Source organism: Hypanus sabinus, chromosome 1 (genome assembly GCF_030144855.1).
Source record: "Hypanus sabinus isolate sHypSab1 chromosome 1, sHypSab1.hap1, whole genome shotgun sequence".
NCBI lineage: Eukaryota > Metazoa > Chordata > Chondrichthyes > Myliobatiformes > Dasyatidae > Hypanus > Hypanus sabinus.
The window spans coordinates 164,237,364-164,255,175 of record NC_082706.1 but is presented as its reverse complement, the minus strand read 5'-3'; the positions used below and the strand labels follow the sequence as shown (position 1 = coordinate 164,255,175).

Below are 17,812 nucleotides of genomic sequence, written 5' to 3'. Positions count from 1 at the left end.
CACCCTGAGCCAATAGGCTGGACATGAACTTATTTCCATTTGGCATAATTTACTTATTATTATTTAACTATTTATGGTTTTATATTGCCATATTTCTACACTATTCTTGGTTGGTGCGACTGTAACAAAACCCAATTTCCCTTGAGATCAATAAAGCATGTCTGTCTGTCAAAAAAAGAATGCAGGGAGTTTGGAAGGAAGCCAAAAGGACCTCAAGGGTAGTAATCTTGGGATTTCTGTCTGAGCAATGTGACAGTGAGGACAGGAATAGAATGAGGTAGCAGATAAATACATGGCTGAAGATTCAGATTTAGAAACATAGAAAACCTACAGTACAATACAGACCCTTTGGCCCACAATGCTGTGCTGAACACATATTTACTTTAGAAATTCCCTAGGGTTACTCATTGCCCTCTATTTTTCTAAGTTCCATATACTTATCCAGGAGATTTTTTTTAAAAACCCTCTCGTATACATCTCCATCACTGTCACCGGCGGCCTATTCCATGCACTCACCACTCTCTGCATTTTATATTTTAAAAAAAACCTACCCCTGTCATCTACTCTCTACTTACTTCCAAGCACCTTAAACTATGCCCTCTCATGATAGCCATTTCAGCCCTGGGAAAAATCCTCTGACTATCCACACAATCAATGCCTCTCATCATCTTATATACCTCTATCAGGTCACCTCGCATCCTTCGTCACTCCAAGGAGAAAAGGCCGAGTTCACGCAACCTATTATCATTTCTGGGTTGAAATCCATCTGCCACTTCTCAGCCCAGTTTTGCATCCTGTCAATGTTCTGCTATAACCTCTGACAGCCTCCACACAATCCACAACACCCCCAACCTTTGTGTCATCAGCAAATTTACTAACCCATTCCTTTAACTTCCTCATCTGGGTCATTTATAAAAATCACAAAGAGGAGGGGTCCCAGAACAGAACCCCTGAGGCACACCACTGGACACTGACTTCCATGCAGAACATGACCCATCTACAACCACTCTTTGCCTTCTGTGGGCAAGCCAGTTCTAAATCCACAATGCAAGGTCCCCATGGATCCCAAACCACCTCATTTTCTCAATAAACCTTGCATAGGGTACCTTATCAAATGCCTTGCTAAAATCTATATACACTACATCTACTGCTCTACCTTCATCAATGTATTTAGTTTAATCAGGCTCGTAAAGCACGACCTGCCTTTGACAAAGCTATGCTGACTATTCCTAATCATATTGTGCCTCTCCAAATGTTCACAAATCCTGCCTCAAGATCTTTTCCATCAACTTACCAACCACTGAAGTAAGACTCACTGTCCGATAATATCCTGGGCTATCTCTACTCCCTTTCTTGAATAAGGGAACAACATCTGCAACTCTCCAATCCTCCGGAACCTCTCTTGTCTCCATTAATGATGCAAAGATCATTGCAAGAGGCTCAGCAATCTCCCCCCACCATCTCCCAAAGTAGCCTGGAGTACATCTCGCCCAGCCCCGGAGACCTAACCAACTTGATACTTTCCAAAAGCTCCAGCACATCCTTTTTCTTAATGTCTATATGCTCAAGCTTTTCAATCTGCTTTAAATCATCACTACAATCCCCAAGATCCTTTTCCACAGTGAATACTGAAGCAAAGTATTCATTAAGTACCTCTGCTATCTCCTCCGGTTCATTACACACTTTTCCTCTGTCACACGAGTGGTCCTATTCTCTCACATCTTATCCTCTTGCTCTTCACATTCTTGTAGAATGTCTTGGGCTTTTCCTTAACACTGCTTGCCAAGGTCTTATGGCCCCTTCTGGCTCTCCTAATTTCCTCCTTAAGCTCCTTCCTATTAGCCTTATAATCTTCTAGATCTCTAACATAACCTAGCTCGCTGTACCTTTTGTGAGCTTTTTCTTCTTGACTAGATTTATTACAGCCTTTGTACACCATGGTTCCTGTACCCTACCATAACTTATTTGTCTCATTGTACCACACAAATATCCCCTGAACACTTGCCACTTTTTTTGTACTTTTCCCTGAGAACATCAGTTTCCAATTTAAGCTTCCGATTTCCTGCCTAATAGCCTCATTATTCCCCTTACTCCAATTAAATGCTTTTCTAACTTGTCTGTTCCTATCTCTCTCCAATGCTGTTGTAAAGGAGATAAAATTATGATCACTTTCTCCAAAATGCTCTCCCACTGAGAGATCTGAATCTAAAATCTCCCATCATGACAACTCTTATTATTACAGATTTCCAGGATCTATTTCCCTATCTGCTCCTCAATATCCCTGTTACTATTAAGTGGTCTATAAAAAAACACTTAGTGGAGTTATTGACCCCTTCCTGATTTTAATTTCCCAAATATCGACTGGCATCTCCCTGGAGCAAGGGGTTTAGATGGGGTGGAGTTTGTTAGGTGTGTCCAGGAAGGTTTCTTGACACAATATGTAGATAAGCCTACGAGAGGAGAGGCTATACTTGATTTAGTATTAGGAAATGAACCTGGTCAGATCCTTACGATCCTGATTGAATTTTTTGAGGATGTCACTAAGCAAGTTAATGAAGGAAGAGCAGTGGATGTAGTGTATATGGATTTCAGCAAGGCATTTGATAAGGTACCCCATGCAAGGTTTATTGAGAAAGTAAGGAGGCATGGGATCCAAGGGGACATTGCTTTGTGGATCCAGAACTGGCTTTTTAAGAAAATATTATTTATTTATTAAATTTTTGAAATTACAAAGAATAAATGTGGTGATAAAATAGTAAGGAAAATAATATTAACCTTCCCCCCCACCCCCAAACCCTTATCTAAAGAAAGAAAAAAAAGGAAAGAGAAAGATTGCCTGGATATCGGAGGATCCCCACATGCTCCATGGAGTTCAAAATAATTTTGATATTTATTTTTACTTTCCCCAATTACTATAATTTTATCTTCAAAGGACCTACGTATTTAATCCTATCTTTTGTAAGTATGGGAACCAAATTTTCAAAAATATATCATATTCATTTCTTAGATTATACGTAATTTTTTCAAGTGGAATACAACTATGTATTTCATTATTCCAATGATCCATAGTTAAATATAAATCAGATTTCTAAGTAACTGCAATAACTTTTTTGGCTACTGCCAATGCAATTTTTATAATTTTTTTATGATACTTATTCAACTTAAGTTTCGTTATTGTCCCTTCAATGTCTCCTAATAAAAATAATAGCGGACTATGTGGGAGTTATACTCCAATAATTTGTTCCAATAAGTCTTAAATTTATCCAAAATGGTTGAATTTTAAAACAAGACCAAGTAGAATGTAAAAAAGTACCAATTTCTTGATTACATCGAAAACATTGGTCAGACATATTTGAATTTAATCTATTTATTTTCTGTGGTGTTATATATAATTGATGTAAAAAATTATATTGTATTAATCTAAGTCGAACATTTATTGTATTTCTCATACTATCAGAACATAATCTTGACCAGTTTTTTCCATCAATTTTAACATTCAGATCAGATTCCCATTTTTGTCTTGATTTATGAATTCCTAATTTAATTGTCTGCTTTTGAATCAAATTATACATACAAGATGTAAATTTTTTAATTTTTCCTTTCTGAATTAATATTTCTATTTCACTAGGTTTTGGCATCAACATTGTTTGTCCCAGCTTTTCTCGTAAATAGGCTTTTAATTGAAAATAACAAGAGTGTTATTTGATATTTTATATTTATTTTTTAATTGATCAAACGACATCAATATACCTCCTTCAAAACAATTACCTATATATTTAATCCCCTTTTGGAATCAATTATGCAAAAGTTTATTATCCATTGTAAATGGAATAAGCCTATTTTGAATTAAAGTTCTTTTTGCTAATAAAGATTTTTTATCTCATCGTCCATATTTACCTTATTCCATAAATCAATCAAGTGTCTTAATATAGGAGATTCTTTTTTTCCCCATACCCATTTGGATTCCCATTTATATATAAAATCTTCTGGTATATTTTCTCCTATCTTATCTATCTTATCTTATCCAGAACTGGCTTGCCCACAGAAGGCAAAGAGTGGTTGTAGACGGGTCATATTCTGCATGGAGGTCGATCACCAGTGGAGTGCCTCAGGGATCTGTTCTGGGACCCCTAATCTTTGTGATTTTTATAAATGACCTGGATGAGAAAGTGGAGGGATGGGTTAGTAAGTTTGCTGATGACACAAAGGTTAGAGGCGTTGTGGATAGTGTGGAGGGCTGTCAGAGGTTACAGTGGGTCACTGATTGGATGCAAAACTGGGCTGAGAAGTGGCAGATGGAGTTCAACCCAGATAAGTGTGAAGTGGTTCATTTTGGTAGGTCAAATATGATGGCAGAATATGGTATTAATGGTTATACTCTTGGCAGTGTGGTGGATCAGAGAGATCTCGGGGTCCAAGTTCATAGGACGCTCAAAGCTGCTGCGCAGGTTGACTCTGTGGTTAAGACGTATGGTGTATTGGCCTTCATCAATCGTGGAATTGAATTTTGGAGCCAAGAAGTAATGTTGCAGCTATATAGGACCCTGGTCAGACCCCACTTGGAGTACTGTGCTCAGTTCGGGTCACCTCACTACAGGAAGGATGTGGAAGCCATAGAAAAGGTGAAGAGGAGATTTACAAGGATGTTGCCTGGATTGGGGAGCATGCCTTATGAGAATAGGTTGAGTGATCTTGGCCCTTTCTCCTTGGAGTGACAGAGGATGAGAGGTGACCTGATAGGAGACCATAGGAGTTCCACCAATAGCTTTTCCATTTCTCTCTCCTCGGAGTTCCCAAGAATGCCTGCAATCATCATGTCATCTGCAGATATAAAGTAGGTGTCCAAACATTTCTATCTCCACTCATGGTCTACAAACAAATTATGCACAATTCTATCACTTGGCCCATAGATTTCATTACAATGGTAATCCAAATGTTCTTAATGTTACCAGAGTACCCACTCCTACTATCCCCTCAGGCAGCATGTTCCAGACTTCAGTCATCCTCTGGTTAAAAATATTCTTCCTGTGTTTCCATACAAGATAGAAAAAGGCATTCAGCTTATGAGTCTGTCGGTTTTGAAAGCATTCCCACTCCCCTCTAAATGTTTGTGTATACTATTCTCCCCATATTCCAAATGTCCAGATCCAAAGAATGCAGAGGAGATTTACAAGGATGTTGCCTGGATTGGGGAGCATGCCTTATGAAAACAGGTTGAGTGAACGCGGCCTTTTCTTCTTGGAGCAACGGAGAATGAGGGGTGACCTGATAGAATTGTATAAGATGATGAGAGGCATTGATCATGTGGATAAGCAGGGCTAAAATGGTTGCTACAAGAGGACACAGGTTTAAGCTGCTGGGGATTAGGTACAGAGGAGATGTCAAGTTTTTTACTCAGAGTGGTGTGTGTGCGGAATGGGCTGCCGGCAATGGTGATGGAGGCAGATACGATAGGGTCTTTTAAGAGACTTTTGGATAGGTACATGGAGCTTAGTAAAATAGAGGGCTATAGGTAAGCCTAGTAATTTCTAAGGTAGGGACATGTTCAGCACAACTTTGTGGGATGAAGGGCCTGTATTTGTGCCATAGGTTTTCCCTGTTTTCATGAAATATGAGGGCAAACTAGCCAATAATAGAAAGTAGGATACCAAAACTTTTTTCAGTTATATAAAGAGTAAATGGGAGGAGAGAGTTGATATTGGACCACTGGAAAATGATGCTGGTGAAGTAGTAATGGGGGATAAGAAATGGCAGATGAACTTAAATGGGTACTTTGCATCTGTTTTCTCTGTGGAAGACACTAGCAGGATGCCAGAGGTCCATGTGTGTCACAGAACAGGAGTGAGTGTCATTGCTTATAAAGGAAAAGGTGCACAGCAAACTGAAAGGTCTTAAGGTGGGTAAGCCACCTGGACCAAATGAACTACATCCCAGAGTCCTGGAAGAGGTTGCTGAAGAGATAATGGATGCATTGGTTGTGATCTTTTGAGAATCATTAATGATTAAGTCAGTCAAAGTCAGCATGGTTTCTGCAAGGGAAATCATTGCCTGACAAATCTGTTGGAGTTCTTCAAGGAAGGACCAAGCAGAATGGACAAAGAAGAGGCAGTGGATGGCATTTTTGGATTTTCAGAAGGGATTGGGTAAGATGCCACACACGAGGCTGCTTAATTAGATAAAATCCTATGATGTTACAGGAAAGATACTGACATGGATAGAGGAAAGGCTGACAGGCAGGAGGCAGTGAGTGGGAAAAAAAGGGGCCTTTTCTGATTGGCTACCAGTGACAAGTGGTGTTCTTCAAGGGCCAGTATTGGGGCCACTACTTTTCACATTGTTTGTCATTGATTTGGATACTGGAATTGATGGCTTTGTGGCAAAGTTTGTAGATGATACAAAGGTAGGTGGAGGGGTAGGTAGTGCTAAGGAAGCAATGCGATTGCGGCAGGAATAAGACAAGTTGGAAGAATGTGCAAAAAAAAGGCAAATGGAATATAGTGTGAAATTTAGGATAATGAATTTTGGTAAAAGGAACAATAGCGCAAACTATTATCTAAATGAGAAGATTCAAACATCACAGGTTGAGTCTGAGGTAAAAAAGGCAAATGCAATGTTAGCATTTATTTCAAGGGGAACAGAATATAAAAGCAAGGAGGTAATGCTGAGCCTTTATAAGACACCAGTCAGGTCGCACTTGGAGTATGGTCAACTGTTTTGGGATGTGTTGTCATTGGAAAGAGTCCCAAGGAGTTTCTTGAGGACGATTCCAGGAATGAAGGGGTTAACATGAGAGCAGCATGAAACCCCCCTTCTTCTAGGGTATCTCAGGAAATGGCTAGTTAGCCCTCGCTGGCAGTCTCCCAAGTCATCGCTGAGAAATCCACCACTTCCCAGCCTCGTATATCTCGGATACACACACTCCGGTCCTGCCAAATCCGTAAGATTAGGATGTCTTGCCCACCAAGCCCCAGTTTGTGTGAATACTGTTTGATTTGCTGCCATTACACAGGAAATAACAGATCATTAATGGCATACAATTAAAAGGAATACATTTATAAATATTAACTAAAGAGTTACTAGGGAAAACAAAACAAAAATGGCACATTATAACTAAACAGTCAAATCTTCCAAAAGTCATTTTAACCAAACCCCAGTAGACTCCCACACCTTGCTCCATTGAATCACTGTTTCATCCGGATAGAACCCTACAACCAGTTCTCTCCAGTGTCTTCTCTCCATCTCCTGCATAACAAAGTCCAAGACTCCCACCAGTGCCGAGCACAAAAAACCCCACTCCCGCAACCTTTTCTTCTGATTGGATGACCCACATTCTTAAGCACTCCTCATCTCTAAGACTATGCCCTCCGATCCTAGATTCCCCAACATTCTCTCCCAATAGCCATCTTCAAATGTTTGCACAAATTAGGCATGTCATCTAAAACTGACTTCTGCAGATGCACAGTAGAGTGGAATCTGACTGGTCGCATCACAACTGGTATGAAATCACTTGTGCCCAAGAACAGGGAGGCCTATAAATAATGGTGGATACAGCCTTGATCACAGAAATAAAAAGTGCTCCCCACCATTTAGCACATCTACAAAGAGTGCTGCCACAAAAAAACAGCATCCGACATCATGAATCCCCACCATCCAGGCTACGCTCTGTTCTCACTGCTACCATCGCAAAAGAGACTTGGGTCCCATACCACCAGGTTCAGGAAGTTAACTCAACCATCAGGCTCCCTATCAAGCGTGGAAAACTATACTCATCACAACACTGAACTGATGACTGAACACAAACTATGGACTCACTTTCTAGAATTCTACAACTCGTTCTTAATGTTACTATTTATTAGTTTTCTTTTGTATTTTCCACTTGTTCTTTTGCGCTTTGGTTGCTTGTCAGCCTATTTTAGTTTTCCACTGATTCTACTGTATTTCTTTATCCTACTGTGAATGCCTGCAAGAAATGAGTCTCAGGGCAGTCTTTTGTATCATATATATACTTTGATAATAAATTTACTTTGAACTTTGATGTTTGAGACAAGCCACTAACCAACTGACAAGTTAAGACTTATTCAATTCAGTCTGCAGCTGTATATATTGTCCCACCAGTATCTGGTGACAAATGATTCTAAAACTTAAAAGGATCCATCTGCTTATATTGGGAGAAGTGGCAGAGAATTATGTGCTGGACATGGAGGCTGGTGGGGTGGTCAGCGAGAACAGGAATCCTATCCCTGGTAGGGTGGTGATAGGATGCAGTAAAGAGCAGCCATGCGTGAAATGGAAGAGATGCGGTTGAGGGCAGCGTTGATTGTGGAGGAAGGTTTTCTTTGAAAACAGAGGACATCTCATTCATTCTCGAATGAAAAGCCTAATCCTGAGAGCCGATGTGACGAAGACAGAGGAACTGAGAGAAGGATATGTCATTTTTACAAAAAAAGGGTGCGAAGAGATATAGTCCAGGTAGCTTCGAGAGTCCATGGGCTTATAATAGACATCAGTAGATAAGCTGTTTCCAGAGATAGAGTAAGATCGAGAAAGGGGAGGAAGGTGTCAGAAATGAACCAGGTACTTTCCACTTGGCATGATTAACTTATTATTTAATTATTTATGACTTTATATTGCTATATTTCTTCACTATTCTTGGTGTGGCTGTAATGAAACCCAATTTCCCTCGGGAATTTGAGGACCGGGTGGAAGTTGGAGGCAAAGTTGATGAAGTCAATGAACTCCACATGGGTGCAAGAAGCAGCACCAATGCAGTCATCAATGTAGTGCAGGAAAAGAGGGGGAGTCATACCAGAGTAGGTTTGGAACAAAGACTGCTCTGTATAGCTGACAGACAGGCATAGCTGGTACCCATGCGAGAGCCCATGGATAGATGTTTTGTTCAAAGGAAGTGGGAGGAGCCAAAGGAGAAGCTATTAAGGGTGAGGACAAGTTCTGCTAGACAGTAGAGTGGTGGTGGAGGGGAACTGGTTGGGTCTGGTGTCCAAAAAGAAACAGCTTTTGAGGCCTTCCTTTTAGTGGGTGGGGGTGTATAGGGACTGGACATCCATGAAAATATGATGGGGGCCAGGGAACCTGAAATCATTGAAAAGATCCAGAGCACGTGAAGTGTGATGGATGTAGGTAGGAACAGAATGGACTGAACTGGGGGGCGGGGGGGTGCCGGGGGGAGATGAAAACAAGAGTCGAAATATGCAGATATGAGTCCACTGGGGCAGAAACGAGCTGAAACAATGGGTCTACCTGGACAAGCAGGTTTGTGGATCTTGGCTAGGAGGTTGAAACGGGAGGTGTGGGAAATATGAAGTTGGTGGCAGTGGATGGAGATTCCCCAGAGACAATAAGGTCAGTGATGCTGTAGGAGACAATGGCTTGGTGCTCCTTAGTGGGATCCTGTTCAAGGGTAGGAGGAGGTGTCTGAGAGTTGTCACTGGGCCTCAGCAAGATCGAGGTCAGTCCATCAGACTACTACAGCACCTGCTTTATCTGTGGGTTTGATGGTGAGGTTAGGATTAGAGTGGAGGGAGTGGAGAGCAGAGTGTTTGGAAGGAGTGAGGTTAGAATTGGAGAAGGGAGTATTGAAGACTGGACAGTTGATGTCTCATTGGCAGTTGTCAATGAAAAGTTCCACAGTAGGCAGAAGACCAGGGTGCGATGTCCAGGAAGAGGAGGGTTGAATTAGGGAGAAGGGGTCATTGGTGCAGGATGAAGAGAGAAGGCTCAGAGATAGAGGTGGCAGAAAAAAAGCTCAGCGTCATGGCGGGCGTGGAACTTGCTGAAGTGTGGGCACCGGGGGACAAAGGTGAGGGCCTTACTGAGGTCAGAACATTCTGCCTCAGAAGGAAGGTCAGAGGGAATGGTAAAGCCAGCACAGATGAGTGCTGGGATCAGAGGTTGGAAGGGGGTTGGTAGTGTCTGAGAAGGGAGGTTTGGGGTGCTCAGGAATGGTGGGGTGAGAGGAATGTCAAGTCTCCAAACATCTAAGAGCTAGCGGTGGGACCCGAGAGAGACAAGACTGCAGAATGGTGGTGGGGGAAGGGGAGACGGGGGTTCCAGCAGCAGTACTCACATCCTTCCTCACATTGGCGGCACTGCAATGGAAACAGCAGACAAACTGCAGGCAGTTTGAAACTCCTAGGAGTGTACATCTCACACAACCTCATGTTCCCGGAACATATTCTACATAATTAGGAAAACACACAATACCTCTACTTTAAGAAGGCTGAAGAGAACTGGACTGTGTACATCTGTACTCATGTCAAATGTAGTAGATATGCAGTAGCAAGCATATTAATATGCTTCATTGCATGGTATAGAAACTGCACTGTGGTAGACAGGAAGGGTCTACAATGGGTAGTTAAAACTCCCCAATGCATACCCAGCACCAGCCTACATGCCATCAAGGACATATTTACAGAAAGATAACCAAAAAGGACAAGCAACATCATGAAGGATCGAACCCACACCATTCACGGACTGTTTGTCCAACTCCCATCAAGAAGGAGGCTACGTTAGTAATCAAGCCAGGATCACCAGATTCAAAAACAGTTACTTTCCCCAAGCAGTAAGGCTGCTAAAACACTTCCACTCCCTCACACATCCACACTTCCCTACCATCACTACTTTATCATTTCCTGCCAGTCACTTATGTGCAGATACTCCTATGCTGAGTGTCATTTAATTAGTATACAACCAAACTATGTATATAAGCCACTAGACAACTGGGTGACCTGTTGGGGCACCCTTTGAGAGAAAGGTAGTGTAGTCTGATATGATGTGCTTTGGAAATTAAAGAAAAACTCGTTTATTAAAGAATTAAGACACATAGCAAAACAAATATAGCTCCTCGTTTAACGAAGGACACTTTTGATGACAACATTTCTAGTTGATCTGCCACCCTTCAAGAACACTCTAATGTTTTCATTTCTTTTTCCCTGGCTTAAAGCCACATACCGCTGACCATGCTGGAATACCGGTTTTTCCAGATAAATCAACACCTTCTCCATGGTTTGGCCTTGCGCCTTATGTATAGTCATAGCAAAGCATGACTGTATCGGGAACTGCATCTGCTGAAGAGGGACATCTTCCCCTTCTGATAAATTGAGAGTAATTCCTGGGATCATGACAAGGTCATTATTGAACGCACCAATGTTTCTTTGCTATGATGAGATTGTTGTGCAGTTCTTCCACCATCATTCACTTTCCATTGCAAAGCCTTGGTGGATCCAAGTTCCTCATTGAAATAATGGGAGATCCCCTCTTGAATTCCAGTTTATGTGGCGGCAATCCAGCGAGTTCGACCAAATCAAGGAATTTTGTTGGAAAATGAGTGGTGTTAGCTCCTTCACTTATGGCATTGAAGGAACAGTATTCTTTCATGATTCCAGGGAAGCGTCTAATGCATGTGAAGTTTATTTTTCGCATCATTTCACTGAGGGGAACCAAGATAGAGTTCCTCGAGAACAGTTCTGCAGGATTGTCAAATGTTGGGTAGATGAAATCAATGCATTCTTCCATAGCTTTTGCTGGCAGAATCATATCTTCAGGTAATTCGATTTCATTTTCACTTTTCTGAATTTTTTCAATATTTTTATTAATTACTTGCATAGACAAAAATATATTATGGAAACAGAAACAAGGTTAAGTGCCCCATATCTATGTATAGTAAGTTAACCTTAATAGTGAAAAGATATATTTTATTCTAATCTAAATCAAAATCCCATAAAAGCAAGAGAAAAAATAAACAGCTGCTTGGTTAAAAGAAAAGAGAAAAAAAATCTTGGACATATAGTCGTAAATTCAAACGTATAGTAGCCATCATCATTGCTGAACAAGTCGAAGATTGTGAAAGTAGTTCCAAAGGTCCCCATAACATGAAAAAATCTTCTCTAGGTATAGAACACCTAATCTTCTCTAGATTTAAACATGACATAACCATATAACAATTACAACATGGAAACAGGACATCTCAGCCCTTCTAGTCTATGCCGAACGCTTACACTCACAAATTAACATCAATCAACCAATGGGCATGAGTAGGTGGAACGGCATCTTTCCATTTAAGCAACAAAACTTCTGGCTAAAAGAGAAAGAAAAGCCAAAATATGCAAATCATTTGGCTTAAGAGTAAAATCATTTCCCCCAGCAATGTCAAACAAGGCAGTCAGAGGGTTGGGTTTAAAGTTTACTTTAAAAAGCTCCGAGAAAATTTGAAATACTACATTCCAAAATTTATCAAGCCTTGGGCAGGACCAAAACATATGAATTAGAGAGGCCTCTTCAACATTACACCTATTACAGTATGGAGAAAAATCTGAGTAAAAATGAGAGAGCTTATCTTTAGTCACATAGGCTCTATGAACCACTTTAAATTGTACATGAGAGTGATGCACACATAATGAAAAGGTATGAACAAGTTTAAAAATTTCATTCCAAGTACCCTCATCAATTGAAATCTGGATGTCTTGTTCCCAGAGATTTTTAATTTTGTCTGATGGAATGTTTCTCATTGCCAACAACATACTATAAATATTAGAAATAGATCCATTATGAAAAGATTTCAGAGTAAAAATTGTATCAATTAGATTCTTATCTGGACATTTAGGAAATGTATGAAGTTGAGAACACAAGAAGTCTCTAATTTGTAAATATCTAAAAAAGTGAGCTTTACAAAGGTTACATTTAGTAGATAGTTGATCAAATGAGGAAAGACTATCTCCCACAGATCCTGAAAACATTTAATACCTAGTCTACTACACTCTTTAAAAACATCAGCCAAAGAAGGTTTAAAAAAATTTAGAAAACATGGGACTAGAGTGAAAAACCAAATATCCCTAAGAATTTTCTAAATTGTAACCAAATCATCAACAAATGTTTAACTACATAATTATCAGTTAAATTACTTAAGGATGGAGGAATTGAAGAAGAGAAATAATAGAAAATTTATTAACAGAATTAACTTCTGAAGAAACCCAAACTGGACAGTCATCACAACTAATATAACCAAAACTAACATAGCATATGTTGCCTGCCCAGCAGTAAAACCTAAAATTAGGTAGGGCTAATCTCCCATTTGTTTTAGTTTCTAAAGATGAACTTTGTTTAATCAGGGGGTTTTATTCTTCCATAAATAAGATGATACAATCGAGTCCAAAGAGTCAAAAAACGATTTAGGAATCATTTTTCTCAAACTTGTTTCCACCAACATCCAATAAGAACTCAAAATATCGTCCTTCTCCCTCGCTCAATCACATGCTTCTCTTCAATTAACTTGATAACTATCCTACATATGGAGAAGCTTTATGTATGAATTCTCCATATCAGCATCACTTCCATGTTTCACAACTGGTAGAAGCTGACGGAAATCGCAACAGCAAATGGTTAATACCCCCGAAGGCCTCATTCTTGCCACATACATCACAAACAGTCCGGTCCACTGCTTCGATGCTCTCCCTCCTGGTCATGGGGCACTCATCCCAGACAATAAGCCTCGCACTTTGAAGTAAATTTGCAGCATTGGTGTTTTTAAATCAATGTTACAAAGGGCATTTTCATTGACTTTGAGGGGTATTTTGAATCTTGAATGCACTGTCCTACCATCAGGTATCAATGTTGCTGCAAAACCTGATGATGCTACAGCAATAGCAACACCTCTTTCCCCCCTAACTTTAGCGAGGATCAAGTTGATGATAAATGTCTTGCCCATTCCGCTTGGTGCTTCAATGAAAATCATTTACGAGAGATTCCTTTCCAAGCAGTTGCACACACATTCATATACTTTGCTCATTATTTAGTAGGGGCTCCTTCTGTGAAACAAATTCCTGCTGTTTGTCTCTGTGCAGTTCACGCAACAGTTCCAGATTGCCAGTACTTTGAGTAATTGTACTGTTTTTTGGTGTTGACAAGTTATATTCCTCAAGTGTTTTGCCCAAGTTCTCAAGTTTCTCTTGGAAATACAGAACAGCTTGTCCACGATGCCTCTCATCGATCATATTAGGATCACTGATAGTTCTCCTCTCCATTTATAAGAAATCTTCAGACATTGCATTCTTGAACCGGTTCCATAATTGCTGTGGATTGTTGATTTCAGTGTTAGCAAGACAACGAACAAATCTCTCATTGCTCTGGGCATTCTTGTTCTCTCTGCTTCTTCCATAGTTTGCTACCAATGATCATCAGCTTGCAACAATCCTCTCTCTCTGCAAATGTCTTTGAATGATGGTAGGATATCTCCATCATGTGCTCTCAATGATTCGAAAGATACTGGTCCCTTTATGTGATGAAGAAGTCGTCTCAAATAGTAGAAGTCACCACTTCGTGGAGAAATGGTATACACTCGACCCAGAACATTTGCTTTAAAAATCCCAGAGCACTCCTCCACTCTTTTCCCCATTCTCCTTCTTTCCCATCTCTTATTAGTCCAAGTATGGAATCTGGGAATATCCGGATAGTACAGGGTTCTTGCAAATGGATTGCCAGTGCAAAGATCCAGGAATTCCGCTAAAGTAGTTCTTGCCATATCATTATCCAGTTGCACAGCAACATCATCTCAAAAGAATACTTGATGCTGTTGGGGAAGGTGCACTTGAAGGCGAACAACGGCTGGTTCCCTCTCCTGAATTGGAAATCCAAGTACTGATCCAACAGCTTCAGAGGGCCCGATATATCTGCCTGTCAAATACTATGATTTCTGTGATCATTTCAAAAACTGCCCGATCACTCAAAAGTGGAAGCGGCGCTGTGAGCATGTGTCTTGGCATCACGTCCCGATTTCAATGATGGCGGATCTGTTCTCGGGTGAAAACGGGGCAGTTGATTTTGGTGAATGAACTATTTTGTACAAATATATAACCCTGAATTTTGCCTGCATTCTGTAAGTTAGCACATTTTAAGTCGATTTGGCCAAAAATAGTGCCACTATAATGCACCGTTTGCGCTAATTGTAGAGAAATGTATGGCATGCACTTTGGTAGAAGGAATAAAGGTGCAGGCTATTTTCTAAACATGGAGAAAATCCAGAAATCAGAGGTGCAAAGGAACTTGGAACTCCTCAAGCAGGGTTCCCTTAAGGTTAATGAAGGGTGATCTTATTGAAACCTATCGAATGGTGAAAGGCATTGATAGAGTGGATGTGACAAGGATATATCATAAAGTAGGAGAGTCAAAGACCAGAGAACATAGCCTCAAAATAAAAGGGCTGATGAGGAGCAATTTCTTTCACCAGAGTGGTGAATCTGTGGAAATCCATTGCCCAATGCAGCTGTGGAGTCCAAGTGTTTATGTATATTTCAGGCAGAGGTTGAGGGATACAGGGAGAAGGCACGAGATTGGGGCTGAGAGGAAAACTGGATCAGCCATGATGAAATGGCAGAGCAGACTTGATGGGCCAATTGGCCTAATCCTGCTCCTGTACTTATGGTTTTAACTTGTCAGTTAAGTCTGGGGTCAGGAAGGCAAATGCAACGTTAGCATTCATTTCGAGAGGACAACAATACAAAATGCCTCTCCTCCATCAGTTATATGAAAGATCCATGAAAGGACCTTACAATTTTGCTTTTTTTCCCCCCATTTTCTAAAATATTTATTACAAGTCATTTTTTCTGTGCACTACACTGCTTCTGTCAAATTTCATGACCTATGTCAGTGGTAATTGAAATTGGATTTATTGAATATACCCAAAATAAAATGAATCCCAGGGTTGCATATGTGCACTTTGATAATAAATTCACTTTGAACTCTAAATTAAACACACTAATGTCCAGAATTTCTGGACATATAATGAGAAAACTACATTGTCAGATTTTGTGAATAAAACATGGAGTCACTTCATGTGCTTAACGAAAGGCACAGCCCTTGCTTCCATTATGAACAAATCAAAAACAGTCACCTTACACTGATGTCATTGTCAGACACCATCTCCTAAAGTGAGCACAACTCAATGATTCTGTTTTTGAATTATGTAGAACTGTTTCTATAATGAACAATGTGTCATCTCTCACCCATTACATTACCCTACCACACCAATAATAGCACTTAACTGTATGACATCACTGTACATGACAAATAGTGTCCATATTTTGTGTGCCTTTGTCCTGTGGATCCAGATCAGAATTCTAGAAGGATACTTCAGGTACACAAACAATTCAATTGCTCTTAACAATCAGAATTTTAATATATCAGTTATTCAGCACACAATCTATGCCATGATTATATTTTCAGCATTATATATAATGATAGCAAAATATATAATGATTACACATTTCTTGACAAATCTATTAATAATTATATTGCACCATTTTTATGCTATACTTGCAAACCTTACATAATGAAGAGCTAAATGTTTTTTTTCCCCAAAATGATCAACCCATTGCCTTATTTGAATGCCTTTTAGCAGCTCCAGTGTAAATGGATAATTTCCAAGGACTACAATAAGCTTGTTCATTTTGTCCCTGAAGAAGTCGAAAATTTTGAAGAACAGATGGAACTCAAATTCCTCTCCTTGCAGAAGGTGTAACACCAAACATCAGTCTATCAGGTTCTTGAATTCTGTGCTTTTATAGTTGCACATACCAATACACAATTTGCAGTGAACATATATCCAAATAAGAGCATCAAGCTTACAAACACCATTCAGGAGTATAACCTTCTACTTCAAACAACCAGCACTTTGGTACGAATCTCAGTAGTTCTGGAGGAATTCATGGACACATGAAAATACAAAAGGGAATGTCATCTATAAAATACATGTTACAATCCATACTTAACTGCCCTTACAAGTGGAGTTTTCTGCTAATACTATTTGAAAAAAAAATTCTGCTTTAAGGCAACTCTGAGCGTTCTTACCTGAACAAAGCTGCTCAATCTTTGTATAGTTTAAACATACAGTATCATTAATCCAGGCCATGATGTCATGCCGGCTCATATTCTCACTGGTTACTGATGTTGAATAAACATTAACAGCCATTCCCCAGCTGGAAAATAAAAATGAAATAAATTTTAAAACATATTTGGTCTGTTATCAGTATTCAAAATACAGGTTTCCCCCACTAGCCGAAGGTAGAGCATTCCTATGAAACGGTTTGTAAGCTGGAAGGTTGTAAAGTGAATAAGCAATTACCATTTATTAATATGGGAAAAATTTGTGAGCGTTGCCAGACCCAAAACCTACAAAATCATGCCAACACATAAAACCTAAAATAACAGTAACATATAGTAAAAGCAGGAATTATATGATAAATACACAGCCTAAATAAAGTAGAAATATTTTCCTGCAATCATTGCAGAACTGTAGCGTAGCGAAAAACTCACTACATAGCGGAAGCAGTCTCTCCAGTAACCTTTAAGCTATGAAGCTGCCAAATCATACCAAATAACTAAAATACACAGCCTATATAAAGTAGAAATAATGTACAGTGTAGTTTCACTTAGCAAAAACGGGAAAACAGCGAGCATACTGATGATGGTACGTTAGTCTGAGTCATCTGAGGTTGGGGTGCTCGGCGATTTTTTCCCCAATAAATTGCCATTTCATCACAGTTGAACACTTGCTTATACGAATAACCACCTTCTGTAATTATTTTCTTCAGTTCTGCTGGGAACTTCTCCGCAGCTTCAGTATCAGCTGAAGCACTCTCTCCAGTAAACTTTAAGCTACGAAGCTGCCCTCGCCTCAGAAACCGATCAAACCACCCATGACTACCTTTAAATTCCACTTTTGCAACACTGTCATCACCACCATCCAGTGCCTTCTGTTTCAGCTTATTAAAAAGACTGATTTCTCCTTAAGTATAAGATAACT

The 17,812-nt window shown here is 39.8% G+C and overlaps 1 protein-coding gene across 4 annotated transcripts in view; it reads right to left on the bottom strand.

The window, feature by feature from the left end:
* The window catches only part of mapre2 (microtubule-associated protein, RP/EB family, member 2), a 73,845-nt gene that overhangs the window by 18,555 nt on the left and 37,478 nt on the right, over window positions 1-17,812 (bottom strand). For all 4 annotated transcript variants that reach the window (XM_059980480.1, XM_059980489.1, XM_059980499.1 and 1 more), the window contains exon 2: window positions 16,858-16,985. In XM_059980480.1, coding sequence (XP_059836463.1) covers window positions 16,858-16,978 — 121 coding nt within the window. In that variant the 5' untranslated portion in view covers window positions 16,979-16,985. The remainder of the gene's footprint in view (window positions 1-16,857; window positions 16,986-17,812) is intronic.